Source organism: Corvus hawaiiensis, chromosome 24 (genome assembly GCF_020740725.1).
Source record: "Corvus hawaiiensis isolate bCorHaw1 chromosome 24, bCorHaw1.pri.cur, whole genome shotgun sequence".
Lineage (NCBI taxonomy): Eukaryota > Metazoa > Chordata > Aves > Passeriformes > Corvidae > Corvus > Corvus hawaiiensis.
The window spans coordinates 6,721,020-6,746,822 of record NC_063236.1 but is presented as its reverse complement, the minus strand read 5'-3'; the positions used below and the strand labels follow the sequence as shown (position 1 = coordinate 6,746,822).

The 25,803-nt window shown below is 52.9% G+C and overlaps 1 protein-coding gene across 1 annotated transcript; it reads left to right on the top strand.

Annotated features, from left to right (window-relative positions):
• The first annotated feature begins 8,861 nt into the window (after positions 1-8,861).
• LOC125337882 (potassium voltage-gated channel subfamily A member 3-like) lies at positions 8,862-25,515 on the top strand. Its single transcript, XM_048328103.1, has 2 exons — positions 8,862-12,156; positions 21,061-25,515. Exon 1 carries the CDS (start codon positions 8,877-8,879, stop codon positions 10,629-10,631), a length of 1,755 nt encoding a protein of 584 aa, XP_048184060.1. The 5' UTR covers positions 8,862-8,876; the 3' UTR covers positions 10,632-12,156; positions 21,061-25,515.
• Positions 25,516-25,803: the final 288 nt, after the last annotated feature.

Below are 25,803 nucleotides of genomic sequence, written 5' to 3'. Positions count from 1 at the left end.
CCTCCCAGCCACCCCTGGTCCCTCTCCCACCAGCATCTCCATCCTCTGCCTCCCATCACTTGCCAGCCAAAATGACATTACCAGGAGGAAAAGCTGTGAGAAAAAGGCAAAGTCAAGTGATTTCTTCTCTCTAGGCTGTTCTGGATCTCATTTGGTGCTTCCCCAAGAGAAGAAGGGGAACAAAGCAGCAGAGAAATCACCAGATTTACACTGAGAAGGAAAGCAAGCAGCAAACAGACATAGGGTCAAAGGAAAGAAGGGACTTTTGGTCATTTGGGGGAAGGTTCCTGTTTTAAGAAGGCCCCTCAGGTTTCCTCCCCTCTCTTGCTGTCTCCTGGCTGTTAATCATTCAGTGATTTGTATTTGCAGCAAACCCTTCCATCTCAGAGTCCTCTCCGTGTGCAAAGACTCCAGTGAATTAATGGTGGGCACTGCCTCTGGAACCCAAACCAGTTCTGAAATGGAATGAAACTTCTCCTTGATAGTGGCTGCTACTTTTTTTCCCCTGTGTGTCCATTTATAATTAAGGTTTCTTAATTCCTTTGTTTTAATGGCAGGGTTAGAGGAAAGGAAGAGCAAGACTCCCACAATGATTTCTGTGGAGGGTGAGCTGCATAAGCAAAGCAGGCAGTGAGTCAGCATCCTCTCCTGCCTCTGCCGGCAGCCGAGCTGTTGCTGGGGTGACTGTCACAGGTGACAGAGTGGATCAGCCTTTCCGGTGTCCCCGAGCTGAGCCAGGACATGTTTTTCTGAATATATCAAGGCAAAACCAAAAGGCAGGCTGCAGAAATCCTCCATTCCACCCCCAAACCCCCCCCAATTGGTTATTTTGTCATTTGGGGCTTAGAGGAAAGGAAAAAAGGAACATGGTGGTTTTGGAGGTTGTGTAAGAAAAGTAATCTGAGAGAATCTCGTGATAATTGTTTCAGAATTAATTCGTTATTGCTGGCTCTTGTCAGAAAGGACGTGGGTCAGCAAAGAGAACCTGACCTGTGGCACCCATGGGTCACCTCCTGCCTGGACTGTCACCCATCACACCCCTGGTCCCCACAGGAGGATTAAGAAGGCAAAAAAAGACTCATCTGCTCCCCCTCACCCCATTTTCAGCCTTGCAGACACGGGATTTCTGAGCAGGGCTTCAGGGGGTTCCCCCAGAAGTGCTGCAGCTGCCAAGCAGGAAATCTGATTAAAAATAAATCACAGGGTTGAGCTGCAGAGCTTGGGTCTGTGAGTCCTTTGCAGGCAAGTTCCTTTGCTTCAAATTTTTGCTGGTTTGGGTTTTCCAGCTAGAAATGAAGCTTCTGCTGATGGCTGGGGAGTGTTTGGGAGCTCCAGCTTTACCTGCAGGCTCTGCAGCTCTACCAGCATCCAGATGTTGCAGCTAAAGCTGAAGTCCCCACCTGTGTTTGCAAAAAAATTCATCTCCCCTGCACAAAATGACCCTTCAATAACAACCTGACAGCTGAGGGAGGGCTTTTTATAACAAACCAGTTCCCAGAACTGGTGATCGAGGGTTAAACTGGCCGTGAAGATGGGGAGGACAGACAGAAGGGTCTTGAGGCAGAAGAGAATTTCCTCTGGATTTCCAGCTGGAAAGGGAATGATGTCAATATTAGACCTGTATTCAGGGTGTGTTTTTTTCTCTCAAAGCACTGCCCAAACATTAACTAATGAACAGAGGCCAGGAAGCTGGGGCTGCACTAATGAGTTTGGCCTGGTGACCTGTGCAGGTTTTAATTTTCTGTTTAGTCACTTCCTTTGAGCCTAAAAGCCCAAGGACAGAGTTGCTGGGGGATCCAGCCCTCAGGAGCATCCTGGTCTCTGTCGTGGCTCTCTCATTGCAGCCAGGCAGAGTCACTCTGTTTCTTTCCATGATTTCATCAAACTCTAATGGAAGTCTGATGGCTTCAGGGTAATTCTACCACAGTGGCTTTGCTCCTGCGTGTGTTAGAAGGCATAAAAATGTGAACTACAGTGGAGGATTTTCTGTCCCTTCTCGGTTTCCTCCCCCCTGTGTGTTTCCTGCTTTAACCAGCAGCAGTTTCACATCGTGCAAAACCCAGTGTGTGATTCTGGTGAAAGGCAGAGTTCCCTCCGTTTGGTTTTTTGTGTTTTATAGTTGCAGGGGGGCTGGGGGTACCCAGAGCTGGGTTGGGCTGCCCAACCCTGTTCATCCTTTGAGATCTGGAGAACAAGCCTTGCTCTCCAAGGGCTGGTTTGTCCCCAGGCTGAAGGTGTTGATGCACAGGTTACCCAGAGAAGCTGTGGCTGTCCCATCCAGGCCAGGCTGGACGGGGCTTGGAGCAACTTGGGATAGTGGAAAGTGTCCCTGCCCAAGGCAGGGGGTGGAGCAGGATGGGATTTAAGCTCTCTTCCCACCCAAACCACTCTGGGATTCTATAATTCAAGAAATGGTGGCTCTTCTCCATCACCACATCCTTGATGGACAAAGTGTCCCACTTGAACACACCACGATGGCAACGCCTCATCCCTCATTATTTGCTCCTGGGCTGTGTCAATCAAACTCCTGCAGCCTCAGATCCCATCTCACTCCTTCCTAACACCATGTTCACTGAACGAGCAAATGAAAAGTCACAGAAAAATTGGGAGGATTGCGAAAAGGCGGAAAAATCCAAGAGAAAAAACACGGTTTGAAGGTCCTTGACAGCTGCCAGGCGGCCCCACGGCTGTCACTGGGATCTGTGCCTGGCTGAGACAGCTCCCTGCCCTCCAAAGGTCTCCTCCTCCCCACCTCCCGTGGATCTCAGTGCTGGCAGGCTCCGGTGCCTGCTGCCAGGCAGAGGAGGGTCGAGGTTGGCTCCAGCCCAACTGCCCAGCACAGGAAAAATTGCTTCATTTCTCTGATGCAATTTATTTTTCTGAATAAAACTGGCTAAAGAGGGAGGGAAAGGTGGAGAGGGCGTGTTTCAAAAATAAACATCTGAGCCTGCACAAGGGATGCTTTGTGGCACCGCGGTGACTTACAGATCCCCCAGGTTTTTTATGGAAAGCAAAACCATTTTCCTTAAAAACAGAGTTGTTTGTGCAGCTGGAGTTAGGCACCAAATCACCCAGAGTGTCTTGAAAGTCCTCGGAGTATTTCAACTTAAAATACTGCTGGGAAGAGACTGAGCCCATATTTGAGGGAAAATTGTTCCAACCACATGGATTTAGAGGGAGATCAGTTGCTGGTTTTGGTTGCAGGGCTGACACCAAGAGCTTTCCTTGCTGTGGGATGGCATCGCTCTGCTAAGGGAGGCTGTGAAGGCTCGTGCCACCTCACTGAGTGACTGTCACCAACCACAACCAGAAGTGGCATCCACGGGATAAATTATTCAGGGGCCAAACAGTCCCCACTGGCCCACACGATGCTTTTTACTGCCAGAAACTGGGGGGTTCACATCTTTACGCTGAGGCTGCCTCTGGCTCAGCACCGATGCTCTTCCAGCATCACCCTGAGTCCCGGAGATGTCCCTGATTTTCCTGCTCCCCTCTCTCAACGCAGCTCGTCTTCCCCTCCCACGGACATTGGTAATGAAAACACCGTTGTCTCCCAGGATTTGTGGTTAAATTTCTTTGTCAATGTAATCTTAGACCTTAATGACCAGATAATGCCCTGCAACAGGAGTCGTTGGGTATCGTTTTGCTGTCATTGTGGAGGCCTTGGAATGCGATCCCCATTCCAGTGGAATTTGCGTTAACGTGGTTTGGCCATCATAATCCCACCCAGTTAATCACATTTTTAGGATATTGAAATAGGTCTAACGCCGTCCTGAGCTGTAACCCCTGGATCCCCAAAGTTGGACGGGATTTAGCTCCGTTAAAGCTGACGGATGACGGTGATGCTGACTAACTTGGCTGGTCTTTTTTAGCCACCAGAACTTGTTCTTCACTTCCCAAGAAATGCTCTTGCTCAATCCTCAGCTTTCATGGGAAACAGCCCATGAAAAATAGCACGCTCGGTTATTTTGGGGTATCAGTCCAATTTTCACTTCCCCCCCAGCATGAGGCTGTTCTCTGAAGGCGTCCAGCAGTCGGAGAGGATCCCAGGGTGTTTGGGGTCCGGCTGTGCCTGGTGCTAAATGTCCTCTTAGAGAGAGGCGTCAGTTTTCCCTGTGGAGCTCCCAGTGATGCCTTCCACCTGTGCCGAGGGCTGAGCAAGCTGCAGGATTTGCACAGCACTGGATTTTCCTCCCTCTTCCAAATTTCAGTGTCTTTCTCAACAGAAAAAGAGAAACAACTCTGCAACTCTGAGTGCAGTGAAAAGCTTCTGGTGTAGGATTGAAATAGACTCCAGGTGGGAGGCGAGAAATACTCCCTCAATGTACAGATGAGAAACTGAGGCACAGAGGGATTGAAGGATTCACTCCACGACTGAGCTATACCTGGAGTCTGACTAAGACGGCGACAGGAATAGGAATGGTGTGCTCCAGAGTTAGAGCGCTAAATCCATCCTGGGAAATCGGGATTCAGTTCCCATCCCTCCCGCTGCCTCCCTGGATGGCGTTGGCGGAGAATTTGTCTTACCCCAGAGAGGGAAACCTCATTGGATGCTTTTGTGGCTCGGTGAGGAAATGAGATAGGATCCCTGATTTCTGGGAGTGAGATGGCCCCATCTTGGTGTACATTGGGAATAGCATCCCAGTTCTTCTGGAAGGGTGTGAGCCTCAGGGACTGAGGGGATGCTCCCACCTCCTGTCTCTGCAAGGAAGAAGGTGAGGATGGCAGGACTGGCCAGTCTGGAACCAAGGGTTGTGCTGCTCAGCTTATTCCCTGATTGCTGAGAGCCAGGACAAGGGGAAATGGCCTCAAGTTGTGCTGGGGAGGCCCAGGTGGGATATTAGGGAAAATTTCTTTCCCAAGATATGGCACTATCACAGTCTCACCAGGGCAGCGGTGGAGTCCCCATCCCTGGAGGGATTTAAAAAACACATGGATGTGGCACTTGGGGACATGGTTTAGAGTGGCCTTGGCAGTTGGACTCCATCGCCTTAGAGGGCTTTTCCAACCAAAACAAGTCCATGGTTCTGAGATTGTGTGATTGCTCCAAGGTAATCTCAGAAGGTTGGGTTGATGCTGAACTGTGCTTGCTGCCAACAGTCCCTGCAGTCCTGCCTGTGATTGGTGACCTGAGTGACAACCTCGAGCCTTTCTCCGTGACGTTTGTCCATTCTGAGCAGCACAGGAGCGCTCGTGTTTCTGAGAGGAGAAACCTGGAGGGAGTTAAAGCTGCGCTGCCTGGCTGGAGCAGTTGGGGCTTTGCTGCGGGAGGACAGACAATGCATTTGCAGTGCATTAAGGTATTATTGTAACCGCCTTTGGCTGAGAGGTTTCTGATCCTGCGAAATAAAGACGAGCAGATTTGTCCCAGATTTATCAATGGAAGCAGAGTTCCCATCGAAATGGGAGGGAGGGGAGGGAAGGGTGGGTGAGATCCTGCACACAGCTGGGCTGGATTCTGTACGTTCTGCCTGGCTGCTGGTGCTAGCAAGGGAGCTTTGGGGGTAGAAGGACAACCCCAAAACACTGCTTGAGAGGTGCTGGGATTCATCAAGAAGGAAGGAAAATTTCAAGGCAGAAGCAGGATGCTAAGGCAGCCCCATGGCTGGGAATAACTGAGGGTGGGGGTAAAGGTCCCACGTGTTTTGTGCAGCTTGTGTCCCCCAGGGGAGGGGTGCTGGGGGGATTCCCCTCATGGTCTGGGTCTGGCTGTGGGAAGAGGGAAGTTGTTTGTCCCCTCTGCTTGGAAATTTGCCCTGAAAAGGCCATTAAGGGAGGCAAAGAATCATGCTTGCTCTGCTTCCTCATAGAAACTGCATGTGCTGTTCCAGGGCAGCCTGCAGATCATTGCACAGGGGGATTTCTTAAATGGCCGTTAGGAGAGAAATTAAATTTGTTGAGACCAGATGCAGCAGAAGAGATGGATGAAAAAGCAGAAGGAAATTTGCAGAGGGAACACTGGGACATCTCGCGTTAGACAGCAAACCACAGCCTAGAGGAGACGGTTTGGTGCTGCACCGAGCTCCCAGCTTACGGGAAATCTTTGGCTGGGTTGGACACCACGGGGATATCCCTTCCCCTGGGCTTTTATCCCCCTGCCCTTGTGCTCAGACCTCCTGGTTTTGAAGCCTGACCCAGACCACCTCTGTTTCTGCCTGACAAATGCTGGGCTTGCTGCAGCTCCCGGATGCAAACCCCTGCAGAGAACGCGTGTGGGGCTGCCGGGGGCTCACAGGGGAGGTGATGATGCTGCTGCAACCCCGATGCTGCCCCAAAGCTCGGCTGGGGACCCAGGGGAAGGCAGGAGCTGAGGGGAAGGGCTGGGGAGGATCTGCCCCTCGGCTGCTCTCTGCCTGCAGCGCTGCTGCTCGCCTGGCACAGCCTAATTGGCTTTGATAGGATTACAGGGAAGCAGCGGAGGAATAAACAGGGCCAGGAGGCCACGACGCGCTGGGGCCGCCGGCTCCCAGAGAAATCCCAGCGCGACGCCCGACCGGAGCTGCCGGAGCTCAGGGGTTAATGTCTGCTGCTGTGCTGCAGCTATGGGGTAAGGGCTTAATCCTGCTGCTTCGAAAGGAAAGGCTTTTCCAAGCAGCATCCCAAAGGTCTGTGGCTCTCTCGAAAATTCCTGATGGGTTTGCCCCTGACAGATCCAGAGTAAATTATTGCAATTATGGAAGTTACACCTTGTGCCTCGAGCTTTGTGTCCTCAATAAATGTTTATGGTTTGAGGCAGCCTCATTTGTTTGCCTTAGACCAGACGACACTGATTTATTGGCAGAAATCCTAGCAGGGAAAATGGATGAGCCAGACAAGTTTTTAACTGCTGCACACATACATGTGGTGAAGGCATGATGGTTATTTCATTTTCATGAAAATGAAGCCTCAGACTTGGGTGTGAACTGTTGCTTCCAGGGGTTTTTCCCAACCTGCAAGCAACAAGCAGAGCTCAAGTGTTAATGGCGCTCCAGGGCTTTGCTTTCTGCCTTGTCTGGGTTTCGGCATGGCTGGGAGATGCTGTGGGGTGGAAGGGAGGAGTGGATGCTCTCACTGGGAGCATGTTGCTGGTCAGCACCATGAACTGCTGCAGGAATGGTGGGGGAGCAACTCCCCAACTCCCTCCTCCCAGGAGATCCACACCCTCAAGAAAAACAGGTCTCAAAAGTGGGGCTTAAAGCCAAGGATGGAGGTGGCAACAAGGGGCTTGTGTCCAAGTCTGGGGTGGGGTGATGTGGCCTGGAGATGACTGTCCTTGCGTGGGGCGTGGGTGCACATCCACCTTCCCGTGCCACCTTGCTGTGGCTCCTTCCCTCAGGAATCCTCCTGGGTTTCTGGTGGCAGAGGGGGTTTCCCCTCTGTCAGCAAAGGGGTCGGTGGGCTCAGCTCAGCCAGACCCCATCCTCACTCTTCATCTGCCACGCAGAGTCCGGAGCCAGCTCTTGCACCAACATTTATTGTTGTTCCCTCCCCAGATCTGGGTATTTTGGACAGCTTGTTTCTGATTTAAAGTATAAATAAGATCGATCTTTTCCTCTGTTGCTCTTCCTACCTTCTGGCGGCTGTGCTGCTTAAAAATAAGCGGGATGATGAGCTCAAGTGGGGATGGTGGAGGGGTTTTAACCTCCATCACGGCGGGACCACCCGTCTGGCTCCGGAAGGGAATGTAGCCTCCCTGCTCTCCCCAACCCTCATGGTCGAGCTCTTGGTCCAGTGCAAGGTGTCTCCGCCCACGGCAGGGAGATGGAAGGAGATGAGCTTCAAAATCCCTTTCAACCCAACCCATTCTGTTACTTTTCCCAAGCTGGGAGCTCCCTGAATTGCCTAAACCCCCCCTGGCACGTGGCTGGGGATTAAAGTGCTTCTGCTGTTGGAGGGAGTTGGAAAAATGGGGATCTGGGGCAGAGCTGGGGGTGCAGAGATCAGAGGTTGTCCCTGACGCACATCTCTGGGCATGGGGTGTTTTCCAGGGCTGGGCTCCTGCAGAGGAGGTTTTAGCCTGAAAATGTTGCTTTTACTCCCAATTGAACTATTTACTTAAGAAGATCAATTGAAGGGAGAAATAAAGAAAAAGAAATTGAAGGGGTTTGGCTTTCTTGATGGAAGGTCTGAAATGCAGGTTTGGGTTCAGCCTGAAACCTCCTTGGTAGAGGGCTGGCTCAGCTTCGCTTCTGGGTTTATTTGGCGAGGGGGAAGCACACGGACACACAGAGACACAGACACACACGTGTGCACACACATCCATGCACACGCTCTCCTAGGCAGAGAAAAACAATCCCCAGCCTAACCCAGACGCTGATTCAAAACAACTGTTGGTTCTGGCCACGCTGTCGGCTTCCCACTGCCCGCAGCCTCCCACCGCGTGAAACCGTGACTGAAAACCAACCGGCAAACCCCAAAATTCAGAGTCAAAATTGCATTTCACCTGGGGAAGGGCAGAACAACTCTTTCTAGGCAGCGGTTCTGCCAGGAAAAAACCCTCTCCCTGCTTGCAGCCCGCTGAGCAGCAAAGGATGCTCCCGGGAGGAGACTGAAGCCCCTCGGCGCTGGCTGGGGGATGGATGGGGGTCCCCCAGGTAGGGGCAGGGGAGGGGGTGCCCGCAGCTGGCGGGGGGCTGCGGGCAGGGCCGGGGGGCTGGTGGGTGTCTCCGAGAGCGGTGACTGAGTGAGGCGGTGCCAGGGCTGGGGGCGGATTTTTTGAGAAGAGCCTCAGCTCTTCAGAGCAGCGGCAGCCGCTGGAGGAGTTGGGCGGCTGTTGCTCCCTCTCCGCCCGGAGGAGGAGGAAGAGGAGGAAGAGGAGGAAGAAGAGGCTTCGGCTGCCGCCTCTCCGATCCTCCCTCCCCCCCCCCCCCCCCCCTCCCTTTCCGCCCCACACCTTTATGGACGAGCGCCGGAGCTTGCTCTACTCTCCGGCCGCCTCCTCCGCCGGCCGGCAGCCGCGGGGCGGCTCGAGCAGCAGCCACCACAACCTGGGCTACACCGAGCAGCCGCCCCCCGCCGCCCCCCAGCCGGCGCCCGAGCAGCAGGAGGAAGAGGGCGAAGAAGGGGAGGAAAGCAGCATGACCGTGGTGGGAGGCGGCGGCGGCGGCGACCCTTTGCTGGAGGAGCCCCAGCATCCCCCTGCGCTGCTCGGGGGGGACCGCTACGATCAGCCCCCGGCGCCGGCCGTGCCCGCCGGGCAGCCCGCGGGCGCGGGGGAGCACGAGTGCTGCGAGCGCGTGGTGATCAACATCTCGGGGCTGCGCTTCGAGACCCAGCTCAAGACCCTGGCACAGTTCCCCGAGACGCTGCTGGGGGACCCCCGGAAGAGGATGCGCTACTTCGACCCCCTGCGCAATGAGTATTTCTTCGACCGTAACCGTCCCAGCTTCGACGCCATCCTCTACTACTACCAGTCGGGAGGGCGCATCCGGCGTCCCGTCAACGTCCCCATCGACATCTTCTCCGAGGAGATCCGCTTCTACCAGCTGGGGGAGGAGGCCATGGAGAAGTTTCGGGAGGACGAGGGTTTCATTCGGGAGGAGCAGCGGCCGCTTCCCGAGAAGGAGTTTCAGCGCCAGGTGTGGCTCCTCTTTGAGTACCCCGAGAGCTCTGGGCCGGCCCGAGGCATTGCCATTGTCTCTGTCCTGGTCATCCTTATCTCTATCGTCATCTTCTGTCTGGAGACCCTGCCTGAATTCAGGGATGACCATGACTATGAGGGAACTGGAGGGCCCTTTGGGACAGGCAGTGGCCCTCTCCCACCTGATGCCTTCACCAACTCCTCATCCTCGGCTGTTTCCATGGTGTCATCCTTCACCGACCCTTTCTTTGTGGTGGAGACTTTGTGCATCATCTGGTTCTCCTTCGAGCTGCTGGTCCGTTTCTTTGCCTGCCCCAGCAAGGCCACCTTCTCCAAGAACATCATGAACATCATTGACATTGTGGCCATCATCCCCTACTTCATCACACTGGGCACGGAGCTGGCTGAGCGGCAAGGCAACGGCCAGCAAGCCATGTCCTTGGCCATCCTCAGAGTCATCCGCCTCGTCAGGGTCTTCCGCATCTTCAAGCTCTCCCGGCACTCCAAGGGGCTGCAGATCCTGGGGCAGACCCTCAAGGCCAGCATGCGGGAGCTGGGCTTGCTCATCTTCTTCCTCTTCATCGGCGTCATCCTCTTCTCCAGCGCCGTTTACTTCGCGGAAGCCGATGATCCCAGCTCGGGGTTCAGTAGCATCCCCGATGCCTTCTGGTGGGCCGTGGTGACCATGACCACCGTGGGCTATGGGGACATGCACCCCATCACCATTGGGGGCAAGATTGTGGGGTCTCTGTGCGCCATCGCGGGGGTGCTGACCATCGCTCTGCCCGTGCCCGTCATCGTCTCCAATTTCAACTATTTCTACCACCGGGAGACAGAAGGTGAGGAACAAGCCCAGTACATGCACGTCGGGAGCTGCCAGCACCTCTCGTCCAGCGAGGAGATGAAGAAGGCTCGCAGCAATTCCACCCTCAGCAAGTCCGAGTACATGGTGATTGAGGAAGGGGCGATCAACCACAGTGCATTCAAACAGGCTGCCTTTAAAGCAGGCAACTGCACAACCACAAACAATCCCAACTGTGTGAACATCAAAAAGATCTTTACGGATGTTTAAAACAAACCCAAACCAAACGAACAGCAACAAAATCTGAGGATGCGGTGAAACAATACCAATGACAATACCAATAATAATGCAAAGTGACTGTGTGTCGGTGTTGTGTGGAACATGCACCATCGTCGGTCTGTGTGTGCCCTCGTTTTTATACCTTTATTTTTTTAGATCCTTCCTTTCTAAAGATCCAAAAGTAAAAGGATTTAAAATTCTCCGAGGAAGAGGACAGCCAAAGGGTAAAGAGAAGGAAGATGAAGACAAACCACACTCACTGTCAGAACAGGTGTTTGTTCTGCAACGTGTTGCAGGGCTGCTTTGCTTTTTGGGCTTTTGGGGAACCTCTTGCTTTGCTCCCGAATTTCCCCCCTCTTTCCCTAAGGGCAGCTTGTAGCCGATCTCCCTTCCATCACGTAAGATCACTTGTTGGATTAACAAACCCGGATTGGGTGGAGGAAGGAGGAAAACATGAGGCAGAGCGTACTGGGAGGGGGCTGGGAGGAAATAACCATTTAATTCTGCAGAGAGTCTCTGTTACCACATCGTTAAATGATGCTTAATATTGAAACATGTGATGTGCCATTACAGGCACATCCCAGATTCCCTTTTTCTCCCCATTAGATCATTTATGAAATTCTAATCTGGTCAGAGACCGAGTGCAATCAATGCTGATTTAAATAGAAAAAAACTCCCTAAGCCCTCATTTTCTATTCTGAATTCCCTTCCCCTATAACCTGATGGAATTATTTCCTCCAATGTCAAGTTTGTGGCCGTGCAGCAGGGATGTGTGCGGGGGGAGGGAGGGGAGAGGCAGACTGGAATGGTTTCGGGAGCCGCTGGCGCAGGGAGCGATGTCAGCGTGGAGCAGGATCCGTGACGGGCTCCTGGCCATGGCTGGGAGCCTCCAGCCCACCCAGCCAGAGACAAAGGGATATTTCCTCCTCTTTTTGCAAAGCCTTTGGAAGACATGCAGCCGCTTATCAGCAGAAGATTAAAGTGGCGAACACGCCTTCCAGCGGAAGTCACTAATTTCGACCGGAGTGATGCAGTTGCCATGGTGACCATGGTTTCCTGGGAAACCCCCAAAGGTTGTCATGGCATCCCTTCTCCCATCCCCCTTGGTCCTTGCTCTTCCCGCAAAAAAACCTTTCCAGATGGTTCCAGCTCCTCCATCCCACAAGACATCGTGGCTCGGCACCCCCTTCCTGGTCCCTGCCCCGCTGCTCCTCCCATGTGCCCAACAAAGCGTCCACAGGCAATAAGCACTCCCGGATCCACCTGTCCCTCACCTTGGCACTAAAATCCGGGGATGGAGGTTCATCCTGCTCCACCGAGAACGACCCCAAACCCTGGGGGAACTGGTGCCGATCAGCTGCCAGGAAGCTTGGCCGGGGAGCCTCGGCAGCTTTGTGAAACAAGGGGGACAATAAAAAACAGGATTGAAAAATAACCAAAAATCCCGCCGGGAAAAATCACCGGCTTCATCTTCACGTGTGTGCGCCAGGGGCCATGGGACATCTGACAGGATCAGGTGAGCTTTGCACGGAGGAGAGTTCAATGGAGCCATAAAGTAATGTTGGTTTTTTTTGGACAAACCCCATGCTTTTCACTGCTTACTTTTATTCTCCAGCTTATCCTGCCGTTCTCGGGTATTTTTATACACGTTAGATAAAGTGGGATCACATCCTGTAGCTCCTCTGATTGTATTTGCTTTTTAGTGCTGTGGGAGGAGGAAAACCCTGCTGCTTCTGTGCAGCTGGATTGCTTCACTTCTGTGCTAAAAAGGTGATTTCCGTGGTTTAGTGCTCCCATCCAGCCCCTGCCATCGGTGAAGGCCAAAGGCAGCTTGGCCTTGAGAGCTTTGGCTCCAGCTCTGCTCAATTTTGCTGGATTTTGGGTTAAGAAAAGCCAAATTCCTCCGAGGTAGCACACGGAACAGGGATGCTGTTAAATACCTACAGCAAACAGAGATTTGGCCCCAGCCTGTGCAAGTCACACCTTTCCCAAGGCTGTGGAGAGGGGGCTTGTCCTGAGAGATGCCAGCCATGCCAAAATCGGAGTTTAGCTGGGATTTTTCCCAGACTTAGAAGGATCTGGATGGTTTGTAGCACTCTCCCTTAGCCACAGTCAATAAACCCAAGAAAAACATCAGACCCCCTCCTTGGCTGCTGGGGTGGGATGGTTTTATAGGAGCTACCAGAGGTTTCATCAGCTGAGGGTCCAAGAGATGATCTTTATCAGGGAGATGCTCTGGAACATCATGGGAAGGTACAAACCTGAGATCCCTTGTCCAGGGTAACTGGGATTCCTTGTCTAGGATAACTGGGAACATCCCAGTGCGGCTTTTCCCCAGGCTGCCAGTGGGCTAAAATGTCATTTCTGCCTATGAGCTCTCACTTTTTATTGTTATTCTCTTTTATTGTTATTAAATTTTATTGTTGTTAAAGCTTTCCCACACACCTATTCCTAAAAGGAAGGTTTGAGTTTAAGAGCAGTGGAAACATCTCAGTCAGGAGAGTTGCAGATGAGTTCTGGGTTGGTGTTTTCCCCGTGGCAGCTGCACAGGGTACGGAAACCACATGTTCTCCTGGAAAAGGCACAGGAACAATTTTCAGTTTCTCTGTCATCTTAAATAAGCAGAGACCTTGCAGGTTGTTGGTTTGTTTTCCTGACTCCTCCCTGCCTGGTTTTGTAGGAGCAGAGTAGTTTCAAAGGGATTTTATTGACAGCAAAGGATGCTTTATGGGAGAGGTGACAAGAAAACCACTTCATCCACTAGGGTAAAAGGCAGCTTTGCTCTGGTAGAATCCCAGAATGGTTTGGGTGGGAAGACCTTAAGGACGATCCAGTGCCACCCCTGCCATGGGCAGGGACACCTCCCACTGTCCCAGGCTGCTCCAAGCCCTGTCCAACCTGGCCTTGGACACTGCCAGGGATCCAGGGGCAGCCACAGCTTCTCTGGGCACCCTGTGCCAGGGCCTCCCCACCCTCACAGGGGAGGATTTCTTCCATATATCTGACCTAAATTTTCCCCTTTTTGATGTTCAAAAAAATACTTTTCAGTACTGAGCGATATCGCTGAAAAACACAAATTCACTGATGCTCTGTCTTTTAGATGCACCCCAAAAATTGAAAGTGGAGAACTGGTGATATCCTTTGGATGATCTGCCCTGTTTCTCTGCATCTTCCCTCTCTGCTGTCTCATGGGTACCATTCAGTGAGAGAAACTGAGCCACCTGAGCCACCTGCTCTCGAGGAAGGTGTCCCATGGCTGGGAGCTGGAACGGGATGGTCTTTAAGATCCGTTCCAACCCAAACCATTCAGTGACTCTGATAAATACCTTCTGTTCCGTGGTCTGACGGCTTCTCTGGAACTGGCTGCTGCACATGTTGTGCCAGGAATTGGAGAGATCCCTGAAACGCCGGGCTCTCCCCAGCCAGCTGTTACTTAAGTGGCTCTGCTCTCCTGCCGTGTGCCCCATCAGGACACGGCAGTGTCTCAGCAGCCACTGGGGAGTTACAGAGGAGCCTTGGAGTCGCCTGTCCCTAATGTGCTTAGAGGGGCAGCATTAGGGGATTAGCATTAGTGGAGCTGCTGTCTGCGAGGCAAAGGGCTTGCCTAGACTCGGCTTATTCCATTAAACGGAGGAAAGGGCATTACCTCCAGCTCCTGGCTGACGGCTCCCAGTACCCCCAGAGCGAGCACAGGGTCCCCGCAGCGCTTGGCAATCCTCGTGTGGTTTCCACGTCCTCCCTGCCCCCCCCCGCCCCATCCCTTGTCCTTCATCCCTGTCACCTGAGAGACACAGGGACACTGAAGGATGGCAGCAAGGATGGAAGAGGCAGCTCCCACCCCAGGGATGCAGCCCTGGGAGGCTGGAGCTGCCTCCACGGATGCCCTCAGTTGATTGCAGAAAGCTTTGGGTTGAAAAGAGCCTTAAAGAGCATCTTGTTCCAGCCCCCACCCAGGGGCACTGGGTGCCGTAGAGCCTTGTACCTCCTGTTTTCTGCTTCACAGCCCCCCTATCAGTTTCCCTTTCCCTCTGCCTGTATTTTGGGACTTGTTCCCCTGTTTCAGCCCTCGGTGCCGCATTGAAACACGTCCTTGGTGCTGGGGGTGCAGGGACACGCAGCGGCCGCAACCCTGGCCCCTCCACTCGGTACTTTGACACCGTCACCTTTTTCTCCTGCTCCTTTGCCCTCTTTTTTGTGTGTTTTCAGGCCTGAACTCCTTCAAAAGGTTCTGTTGTTCTCCAGCACAATAGATGCCCTTCGGGTGCTTGGGGTGGCCGGAACGGAGCAGTATCCATCCCACCCCACGTGTGGACACAGACAAGGGCTGGAGATATCTCTTTCCTCCAGGAGGGTTAAATTTCTTCCCAGGCAATTGTTCCTGTTCTATCCCTTGACAAAAGGAGCCGTTTTTGGTTTTAATCCCCAGTTTATGGGCAATTAAGCAGCGGCAAAGGGCAGACAAGTGCTTTCCCCGGCAGAGTGGAAGGAGCCAGCCAGGGTCATTGCTCCAAAGGGGTCTCTCCTGCAGGGATGTAGCACAAGGAAAGGGTGTTTGGCAGTGGTTGGTGTGTACGGGGAGCGTTGTGTGTAAAATCCGTTTAATTGTGTAGTTTGGAGCCCTCTCCTGCCAAGCTTTTAAAATATGCATATCTTGGTGCGGGCACACGGAGGCTCCACCGCCGCCGGGTGGAAGCAGGGCTTGGTTTTCCCTATTTTTAAACGCTTTAACAAACGATCTCTGGGTAGGCTGCAAACCTGGCAGTGCAAACAGGCAAGCAGGGTTTAACTGCGACTTATTTTGCCCTCCGGTCTCAGTTCTGTGTGTGCCTGGAAGGAGAGCTCAATGCCCCGGCGTCCTCGTGCCAGGGCGGTCGTATGGGAGCAGGGAAATAGGGGATTTCTGGATGTTGTATGACCTTTGTCATAGATGATCGTTGAGGTCCCTTCCAACCCAAAGCATTTGACGATCCGGTGGTTACAGGGGGCTGTGGGCAGGGCCATACCCAAGGAACTGTCTCACTCCTCTGGAGCCGGCGCTGCTCCCCTGCACCCTCCCCAATGTGGGTGCAGGAATGGGGCTCTCGGCTCGGCTTTGGGGCTGTCGTACAGCTGCAGGATGTGTTAAGGATGGGATGTTGCTGCCTTTCCCCGTTTCCCTGGGTGCTGCTTGCATGGCTGAGGTCCAGGCAATCCCGGTGGGTGCAGGGTGGCATCAGCCCTCTGCCCGTGCCAGAGCTGGGAGTTGGGCACTGAGCACCGAGGGATGGAGCCATGTGCTTCTTTTCCTTGGAAACAGTCCTGGGGCTGTGGCCGTCACCACTTTGACGAGGACGTTTGGGGGATATTTTGGGTGCCCTGAGGTGCCTCGTCCCATCTGGGAATCACTTGTCCAGCAGTGGAGGCTGCTTGATCCATTTCAAGGGGGGGTGAAGACTTAGGTCAGACTGGCACCAGGAGGAGGGTCCAGCCCCAGCCATGCCTTAGGGAAGAGCCATCCCCTGGCAGGGACACATTCGCTGCCGGGGGATCCCTGCAGAACAGCCCCAGCCCCATCTCCCAGCCCCTCCCAGCTCTTGCTCCAGCCAAAGCTCTCCCAGCTCTGCTGTGCTTGAGCTTGGCATCCAACCGAGACCTTTGACTCCCGTGCTTGGCTCCCCGAACAGGCCAGTGAGTGACGGTGTCCCTGCCCCAGGGATGTTTGTGCCCCCGATGGCCGCGTGTTGGCTGCTCCGCGCTGGGAAGGCGTCGGGGCTCCTGCTCTTTGTCACTCAGGGAATCCCAGTTTTTGCTCCTGAGAAGCAACCTGTGTGTGGAAGAGGGATGTGTGCGGAGTCCCACACCACCCTCACAGCCGGAGCCCTTTTATCGCCGTTTCTGGCAAAACTCAGCCACAAACACAAGCCCCGTGAGCCTCTCTGTGCTTTTCCTCCCGGGATTCAGGTGCTGCTCTGACACCCGCGGGGTTCAGGGTCCGCCTGTGTCTCATCGCCGCTCAGAGCCTGAATTTTCCGTGCTGAGGATGCTCGGCAGCCGGGCAGGGAAACCTCCCCGCATGAACCTCCCCGCAGGGCACCGTCACTTTTCTCCTCCTTATGAACCAAGACATGCTCAAATAAATTAGAACATGTCTCCCATCTCCTTCAGCTTCTCGCTGGAGTTAGGAGGAGCCGGGATGCTCCCTGATCACTGCTCTTCCCTGCTCAGAGCGGCAGCAGCCGTTCCCTGCTGGCTCTGCACACTCATTGCGAGACCCCCGGCTCAGCCGCGCCGACGGCAGCAGGCGCTGCTGGGTTTGTTTGGGAATGATTCATTTCCTTGAGACTCGTAATTTCGATGCTTTTCTGAGCGTGTTGAAGCTCTCTTGCTTTGCTCCAGTGGTTGCACTTCATTTTTAGCATCTCTGAACACCCTGGCTGGGCGGGCTGGGGTTGGATATGTGGCTTGTGAGGGAAGATGAGCCCGTGGCCCCCTCCACTCGCCCCACCAAGGCTGCAAAGTGCAGTCGGGTTTATTTTGAGGCTGACCAGCACCAGCTGCTTTGCTTTGCTTCCCCCAAAGCACCACCATGCATAGAAAAGGAAAATCCTTTAGGGTTTTATCGTGGTCTGCTCAGTGGTGGAAGCACCAAAGGCTCGGCCATGGCAGCGGGATCGGGGCGGCTGCAGCAGGGTCTGTGCCTGGGGTGAAGCTAAAGGTTGGGATGGGGGACGGATGGGATGAACACACACTTTGCAAAGTGTTTCCTGCATTTGCAGAGAGCTGAGTTTGCCCTCGGGCTTGGTGCAAGGACGGAGCCGCGTGCAGAGCGGGTGGGGGGTGATGCTGAGCTGTTCAGGGGGTTTGGGTTGCAAATCCAGGGAAATGCGTCCCTGCTCCCAGACCTGTGGGCTTTGCTCCCTGGCTTTGGGCAGGTTGGCTCCTCCGTGCCTCAGTTTCCCCATCTGTACATGGCACCGAGCAGCCTCGGGAAGCGTTTGCAATGAAACTCCGTGGAAGGAAGGGGCAGTTTTGAAACACAGAGCAAGAAGCGAGGACTCCTCCAAAGGTTTTATGGGATTCAGCTTTCTTGAGGCTGGACAAGCCTACAGACTCTGTCCTGGGTCCCCCAATAATCCCAGTTATTTCCCTTGGCTGGAGAGAAGCCTGAGATTTCACACAGCTTCCCAAACTGCCAGCTCTGCCTTCGGCTCCCCATCAACATCCTCCTTTCCCGTGATTTCTTCACTCTGCATCTTCCCTTTTCCACCCTTCCAGCCCATTTCTCCTGAAATCTCTGTGCATTTAGGGTTGAGAACCCTCTTCTCCCTCCTTGCTGGTCTCTGCTTGAAGCTGCCACTGTGTCTCCTGTGCAATTTAACCTCACGCTGTTGCAGCAGGTCAGAAACCAGACACAAGAAATTTGGGCTTAAAATGGCCCTGGCTGCTGAGAGTTTGAGTTTGCAGGGGGGGTGAGGAAGGAGTCGCTGTGAACTGGATGTGGCACTGCAGGCTTGAGGGGTTCTCCACCTCTGCCCGTGCCTCGGTGGGTGCAGGGGCCTGAATGATATTCCACACTTTAAATCCTTCGGAATTAAGGCAGGAAATCTTCTTTGTGCAGCATCAGAAACAAGCCTGGGCTGTTCTGTCCTGGGGCTGGAAATTTTCAGGGATCTTTCTCGCGTCCTGGTTGGAAGATGCTCTGAAAAAACCCAGCGAGCCCGAGGAGGAGCGAGTGGGGAACACGCCCTGGGTCCAGCTGGGTTTCTCACTTGGGAGATCTCCTGGGAATTTGGCTTTTTTGGTTTTCTTAACCCAACAGCGACGCAATTCCCTTGAGGAGAGCTTTACACAACACCTTTATCAGCCAAGCGTGGCACTCAGTCAGAGATATCAGTTAATTTGATAAGATCTGTTTTCCCTAACGCTGCATTGATTGGCATCAATTAAATCTTCCTCTTTAATTCTGTCTGAAGACTCTCAGCCATTCCAGCACAGTGTTCCAGATCAGTGACAGATGGCCAGACCCGTTGTTTTTGCAGGTCACTTTGTTTGTCCCTTAAGAAACTGTCCCAAACAGGAGCTGTTTCCCAGTCCTCTGGAAGGACTCAGGAGACGCTCAGTACTTGCACTCCCAGGAGCTGCTTTGCCAGCTCTGAGTGTTTAGATAGAAGTTATTTGGCTGAGCCAATTTAAAAACATCTAATTTTTGTGGCTGCTGTTTAATATCCTCTATTTCTCTTGGGATGGAGAGGATTTCCTCTCCCCAGTACGATGGAAAGACATCTGGATCCCTTCAGGAGCCGGAGCACTGATAGCTCCTGAGTGCTCCTGACTTCTCACTCCCACTGCTGCTCTCGCTGGATTCAGAGAAATGACACCACTGTTAGGCTGAGGAGTTGGCATTTCTTTCTTCACCAGCAAGGATACAGCTTGGAAAGGCTCCAGGTTACCCCGAAGCACTGCATTATTTGCCTGGTGGCAATTAAAATCGTTATTTACCACTTCATCTGGCGAGTCCCAACTCCACCATCACCTTCTTGCCCAGTGGCATTTCCTGGGCTGAAGGTGCTGTTTGGGTCTTGCTGGTGTATTTATTTATTTACTGAGTGTGTAATGCTCCAGTGATCCTTGAGGATCCTGGCAGTTTGGAGCCCTTCCCGGCTGGCAGGTGGGAGGGGTTTAATCCCCCAGCAAGCCCAGTCCAATAAAGCAGAAAGCCCTGTCAGCTTTAAGCCCCAGAATGGTCCTGCTGGCACTTCAGGATAAGCTGTGCTTGAGCAACTGCCTGGGCTGAGATCCTTGCTCGGAGCACTGAGCCCCTCCGGAAGCTCATTTCCCCAGTGCTGCACTGCCTCGCAAGGGGATCTTTGCTCCTGGCAGGGATTCCCATCCCCTTCCTTTCTCTGCTGGATTTTAGCATCCCTGTAGCATCATTGCTACATCCCTACATCCTCATCATCCCTGCAGATGCATTCTCAGCATCCCCAAAACATCCCCATCCCTCCGTCCTTGTCATCCCTGCAGCTTCATCCCTGCATCCTCATCATCCCTGCAACTCCATCTTTGCAATTTCATCATAGCTGCATCTTCATCATCCCTGCAACTACATCCCCAAATTCTTGTTATCCCTGCACCCTCATCTCTGCAACATCACCATCCCTACATCCTCATCATCCCTACATCCTCATCATCCCTGCAACTTCATCTGCAATTTCATCATAGCTGCAACATCATTCTCCCTGCATCCATATCATCCCTGCAACATCATCATTCCTGCATCCCCATTATCCCTGCAATGTCTTCCCTGCATCCTCATCATCCCTGCATCCTCATCATCCCTGCATCCTCATCATCCCTGCATCCTCATTATCCCTGCAACTTCATTCCCACATCCTCATTATTGTTGCAGCTTCATCCCTGCATCCCCATCATCCCTGCAACATCTCCATCCCTACATCCTGATCCCTGCAGCATCCAGAGAGGGGGTCTCTTCCTCCTCAGTGCATGGATCCCACCTGGCATGTCTCCATCCTGCCTCTCCCTCTGGGGAAAACAGGCTGATTTTGGGGCTGAGCGGGGACCAGGCAGGTCCCGGTGCCTTAGGCCGGGCTCTGAGCTGTGACTGCGGCTCCTTCCAACCTTTCCCTCATCACCGGCTGCTGGTGAAGCACCCAGCTCCCAGAGCCTGTTCTGGGGAGCTGGGGTGCTCCAATTGCCACGGTGGGAACTAAAGGCAGAGCACGGATTTTTTGGAAAATGAGAGGGATAAAAACAGTTGCATTAAATTCTAGAAATTTCAGTGTCTTAAAGACAGAGCAGAGCATCTCCCTGTGTTAAAATAGGAGTCAGGCTGAGTCCCTCGAGTGTAGAGCTAAGGATGCAATTCCAGCACTGCAGAGATTGGGGGATTTTGTGGGCCCTTTGCTGGACACCCCCATCCCCACATCCAAATGGGATTTGGGGTTTGTGCTCTGTGGGAGCGACTGCACAGTCCAAGCTCTGGGAGTGGGATCAGCCCTGGCTCCTCGCATCACCTGGGCTGGGTTTATAAAATCAACCAGTTGCTCAATATCTCATGAATTACATCAGGTCAGAACAAACCCAGCTTGATTAAGATAAAAACACAAGGAAAACCCACTTGGCACTAATTATTCTGGGTTTGGAACTTGCTGTTAATGTGAGATAACAGTTAATAACCAGAATATATTTAATGAATCTTTTTCCTGTCTTTAGCTCACTTTAGACTGTGTGGCATTCAGTCCATTAAAGAATTTTAAATAGCAAATTTTCACTTTTCATTCGTGGGAAGTGGAGATGGGAATTTCTCAAGGGGGGGACCAAAGTGCAACATCTCTTCCACTTTACTTGAGAAAAGAAAGAACCTGTTCCTGGTTTCCAAAGCAGCCTGTGCATAAAAGTGGTTCTTTGCTCTGCCCAACAGATCACAGAAGAAGTTTTGAAACGAAGACCTTCAGGACTGTGTTGAGAAATAAAACACCTCCAAGGAAAGGACAAACATCCCAAACATTCCGGACACGGTGACCGACGCTGCCGTGGACCCGACTGACAGAGGGCCGGTCCTCCCCAGCTAAACCCAGTTCATATTCCATATATATACATTTCTATTTATATGTGGGATGTCTCCCACTTCATCTGTGTTTTCTAACAAGTGCATTATGTAGAAGGGAACATCTTTGGAGCCAGATTATCTTCAACTCATGTGCAATATAACGAGACTGAGCAAAGCCAGGAACAAGGAGGAGGAGAGGTGGAAATCACTTGGATGTTATTTCAGTCTTTTTTTATTATTATTTAAAAAAAAAACAACAACCAACTCTTGAAAGATTAAGCAACCAGAAAGGAAATGTTAAGCAGAGCTGCTAAAACTCAGCCCAAGTGTTTTGCTCGGGGTGGGAGGGAGTGGGGGGAAATTCGGTTGCTGTCGCTGTTCCCTGGCGAAGGCCACGGGCTGTTCTCAGCTCTTCGGGAATCGTTCCTGTTCCATTTTTCTCACTTTCCTGGAAATGCCCTTTATAAGTAGCTCTGTGCTGTACCAAAGGCTGTGATTTACTTTAAGTCCTTATTTAAGGAAGGAACATCTCTGCTGGTGCTGAGGAAAAGGGTGTTGAACAGTTGTGCCTTGCCATCAGGATCACTCCACGAAAAACTAAGGACAAATTGAAATTCCGAGGTGGAAAAGGTCTAAAAATCCAATTCTTGGCTGACCATGCTCCTGCTTCATTCCATGAGAGCCTCTCTGCCCTTGTCTGCACTTCCACAGTACTTCGGAATTGTGGGAATATTATAGGGTTGCCTTGCTAATTCCGTAATAATCGAGAATTCCATCCCTCCTTTGCCTGTTGCTGTTTCATTTTGCACACTGAGGTTCTTGCTGGCAGGTTTAGAGCTCTGGGTTGCCCGTACTGGGCTGGGAAGCTCTTAAAGCTGAGCTTTCTGTAACCTCACTGCTTTTCCCAGGGCTGCATGGATCAATATTATCCTGGTGCCACGGGATAAACGGTCTGTGAAGGGATAAATGCAAATGGCAAAGGGGTTGATGGTCTCTCCTGCTTCTGACTCCCCCTTTTCCCCCTCCCCAGCCTCATCCACCTCCTCACGCTGCCTCCATCCCCGCTTGGAGATTGAAACCCTCCCAGCACAGCCTCTGTCGGAGGAGCAGAACGAAACTCAGAACAGCGTTGGATTTAAGGGTGAAAATGATGTTGGAGGGACTCGGATGAGCACAGGAACCTCTTTGTCTGCATTGTAATAATTCCCTGGGAATGGTTTGGGAATGTTAATTTGGACTGGACAGAACCAAGTGAACCAGAGCTTCCTCTGAAGCTCAGGGGGAGGCAACAGGAACCAAAATCATTGTGTGTGAAACAGACCCTTGAGCTGATGCTGCTGATTGGTGCCCACGGACAAGCCTTGAGGTCCCCAGCACACACCTGGAAGGTGGAGCAAGGACCACTCTTCCAGAGGGAAGCACCAAAACCTGGATCCTTCCCCCAGGGGAGATTTTACCTGCCTTTCACATGGAACATCCACAGGAGACACACGTCGGGTGCTTCGAGGCACAGCCCCAGAGAGGATGAATTTAAACCAACCCCTCCCTGGAAGGAAGGCTCAGAAATGGGAAAACTCGGGAATACTCAAGGCAAAGCAGCCAATTGCACCATGTTTCTGTCTTGCAGGAGAGCTTTGAAGGTGAACAAGAACCCTGCACACAAACGTCAGCTGAAATTTGGATTGAGAAATTCCCTTAACGCTGGGAAAGGATGGGATTCTTACAAGGAATGTGTCGACTTTGGTGAGGTCTCATTTATTCTGTTTGTTTCTTGAACACGGATGATTTCTTGGCTGGAATTCCTCCTCCTGCCATGGCAGGTGCACCACTGGTGGTGGAGACTTTGCTCATGGCAGAAGGGCTTGGGGGGCCCAAACACAGAAGTCTCTGGCGCTCTACACAGGTGCAGGTTGGGCAGAATGGGCTGAGATGGTGAGAAAAGAAGGAAAAGTTGTTAAACCCAGCAGTTTTAGCCAATTTAATCAGCTGGAGACTGAAGAGCGGATACGGATCTGGCTCTCAGTGGGACATTGCTCCTCTTGCATTTATTCCCAGCATGGTAGAACCCCTGTGGTCACTGGAGCTGTGGGCAAACGGAGGAGAAAGGGCCGGTGCTGCTGGCACCTGGATCTGTCACGGCTTTAACAGCGCGAGGTGCAGAGGGAGATGGGGATCGGGGACCGGGATTGCTGGAACAGCACATGGAGCAGGTCCCTGAGCCCACGGAGATGAGCAGGGGGTGCCAAGGCTCGACAGGGATGCCGGGGAACCGCGGAGGTGAAACAACCCGCGGTGTGAAATCGATGCGGTGCGAAAGCCGCCTGCACAAATTAGAGCTAATTAGGCAGCGGCTCTCATTAACCTGGTTTGGCCGTGCTCTGCCCGGAGGCCAGCCCGTGGTGGGGGCGGGGAGAGGGAGCTTCTCCATGGGATCTTCCAGCAAATTGCTCCGCCGGCAAATCCCTGCGGCTGTGGCAGCAGCCGGGGCGCTCTGAGCGGGGCTCGTTTGTGCCCCTGGCACAGCCAAACGCCCTCCAGGCGCCCCTCCCCTGTCCCCGCACAGAGCAGCGGTGTCCCCCTGCCTGCCCCACCCCAGCACGGAAATGAATTACTGCTCGGACCATGAACATCTCGGAGACCTTAAACGACCCTTGTAAGGAGACCGGGAAAAGTGCCCGGTGTTCGGGGCTGAGGCTGAGCCGTTCCCGTCGCTGGGAACTCCCAAGCGCTCGCTCTTCCCCATTGGAGGAAGCTGCCGGCAGGCTGGGGGAGATGGAGCAGGGCTTTTTTGGGACATCTCACCTCCCAAACCCCTAAGGAGCTGCAAAACGCATTTGTTTGCAGCCTCCCTGCAGCGTGACAGGTTCGCAGTGTGCTCTGGAGCCTGCAGAGGAGACTGAACAAAGCTTTAGCAGCTCTGAAATCGTGAGAGACTGACCCCAAACCCACTTTTCCGCCGCGCTGATGGGTTTGGGCTGCAAACAGCCGCAGGCCCCCATGAGAGGAAGGGGGCCCAGGCTGCCCGCAGAGGTAAGGGCACATTAACAGGAGGAGAATTGATTTTCTGGATTGCAGCACAGACCTGGATCTTGGGAAGCCCTGGTCCCAAAGGTGTTATATTTAGTTTCTTTTGGAACATGATCTAGTAGCCCTTAAAATGGGGGATAGAATGTATCAGTACTAAAGTGATTTTTATTTTTCACCGGTGTTACAGAGAGCTTTTTTATGGCGTGTGTGTGTGTGTGTGTGTCTGTAACATAATGATACCTCATCTGTTTCCGGTAGCCACTTGTTACAGCGTCTCTCTGTTAGGGCTCAAAACTGTATTTTGATTATTAAAGTGGTGGGAAAAACCATATCCCTTCACCCGGTGGGGTTGGTGGGTCCCAGCCACCCCCCGGCCGTCTCACACCGATGATGACAATCTTGCCAAATGCCACCTCCCCTCGGTGTTGTACGTTCTGGCGCTCCGTGCTCTTGGGTTCCTCGTGCTTGGTCGCTGAGCCAGCTGGTTGTTAATGTGCTTTTCCACGATAATTGAGAGTTTGATAGTCTTTACCTGTCAGTCCAGTGTATTAATCCGTGTTGCCACCACTCCGAGCCCGGCCTCGTGCGTGTCACAGATTCCCGTCGTGCCGGCACAGCCGTGTGCAAACGGCAGTGGCAGCGCAGGGCTGCGTTTGGCAAGGGAAGCCAAATTAAAAATGTATCCAGTCGATTAAAAAAACAAAAAAGAGAGCGATTTAATGATGGCTGACATCAAGAGAAGATCCAAAAAATAGCGTGCTTTGATTCCCATAATCATCCCGAGGCAGGCTGCTCATCTTTATTCATAGCCCTTCAAAGCCGTGCTCCCAGACGCCGGAGCAGCTCGGAGCTGTCGTGCTCAGACGCGGCTCTTCAGACGCGGAACACGTCGGCATCTCTGCTCTGTGCCCAGCCCAGCGCCGGGCACCAACCCTTCCCCTTTTAATTTTAGGGTGCAATTAAAGTGATGAGAGCTCTGCTGTTGGCTCCGTGCTGGCGGAGAGGCAGGAAAAGCGGATCTGGGGAGCTGGGCTGGCGTGGGGTCACGTAAAGCTGCTTCTTTTAATGACGTGTTTTAAGCTGTTTTAAGAAGGCAGCAAAATTAGAAAGCAAAAGATCTCCAAAACTGTTTCAGGGCACTAACGAAGGCTCAGGGGACGTGGCACAGGGACAGGGCTTAACAGCAGGGCTGGAAGGGGCTGTCAGAGGCAGTGAGGGAATACTGGAAAGCTGCTCTGCCCTGCTGGATTTGGGGGAAAAGTCAGGATTTGGTGAGGCCCTGGCACAGGTTGCCCAGAGAAGCTGTGGCTGCCCCATCCCTGGAAGTGTCCAAGGCCAGGCTGGATGGGGCTTGGAGCAACCTGGGATAGTGGAAGGTGTCCCTGCCCATGGAAACAGGATGAGCTGTCCCTTCCAACTCAAACCACTCTGGGATTCCATTAATTTGTGATTCTGTGATTCCTGCAGTCCCATCCCAGCCTCTTTCCACAGGCAAAGCCCTGCAGGATTGACATCTCAGAAAACAGCCTCGAGCACGCTGGAGGCTTCATTACCTCTCACACCTGGGTGTTTTCTGAGCCAGGTGTT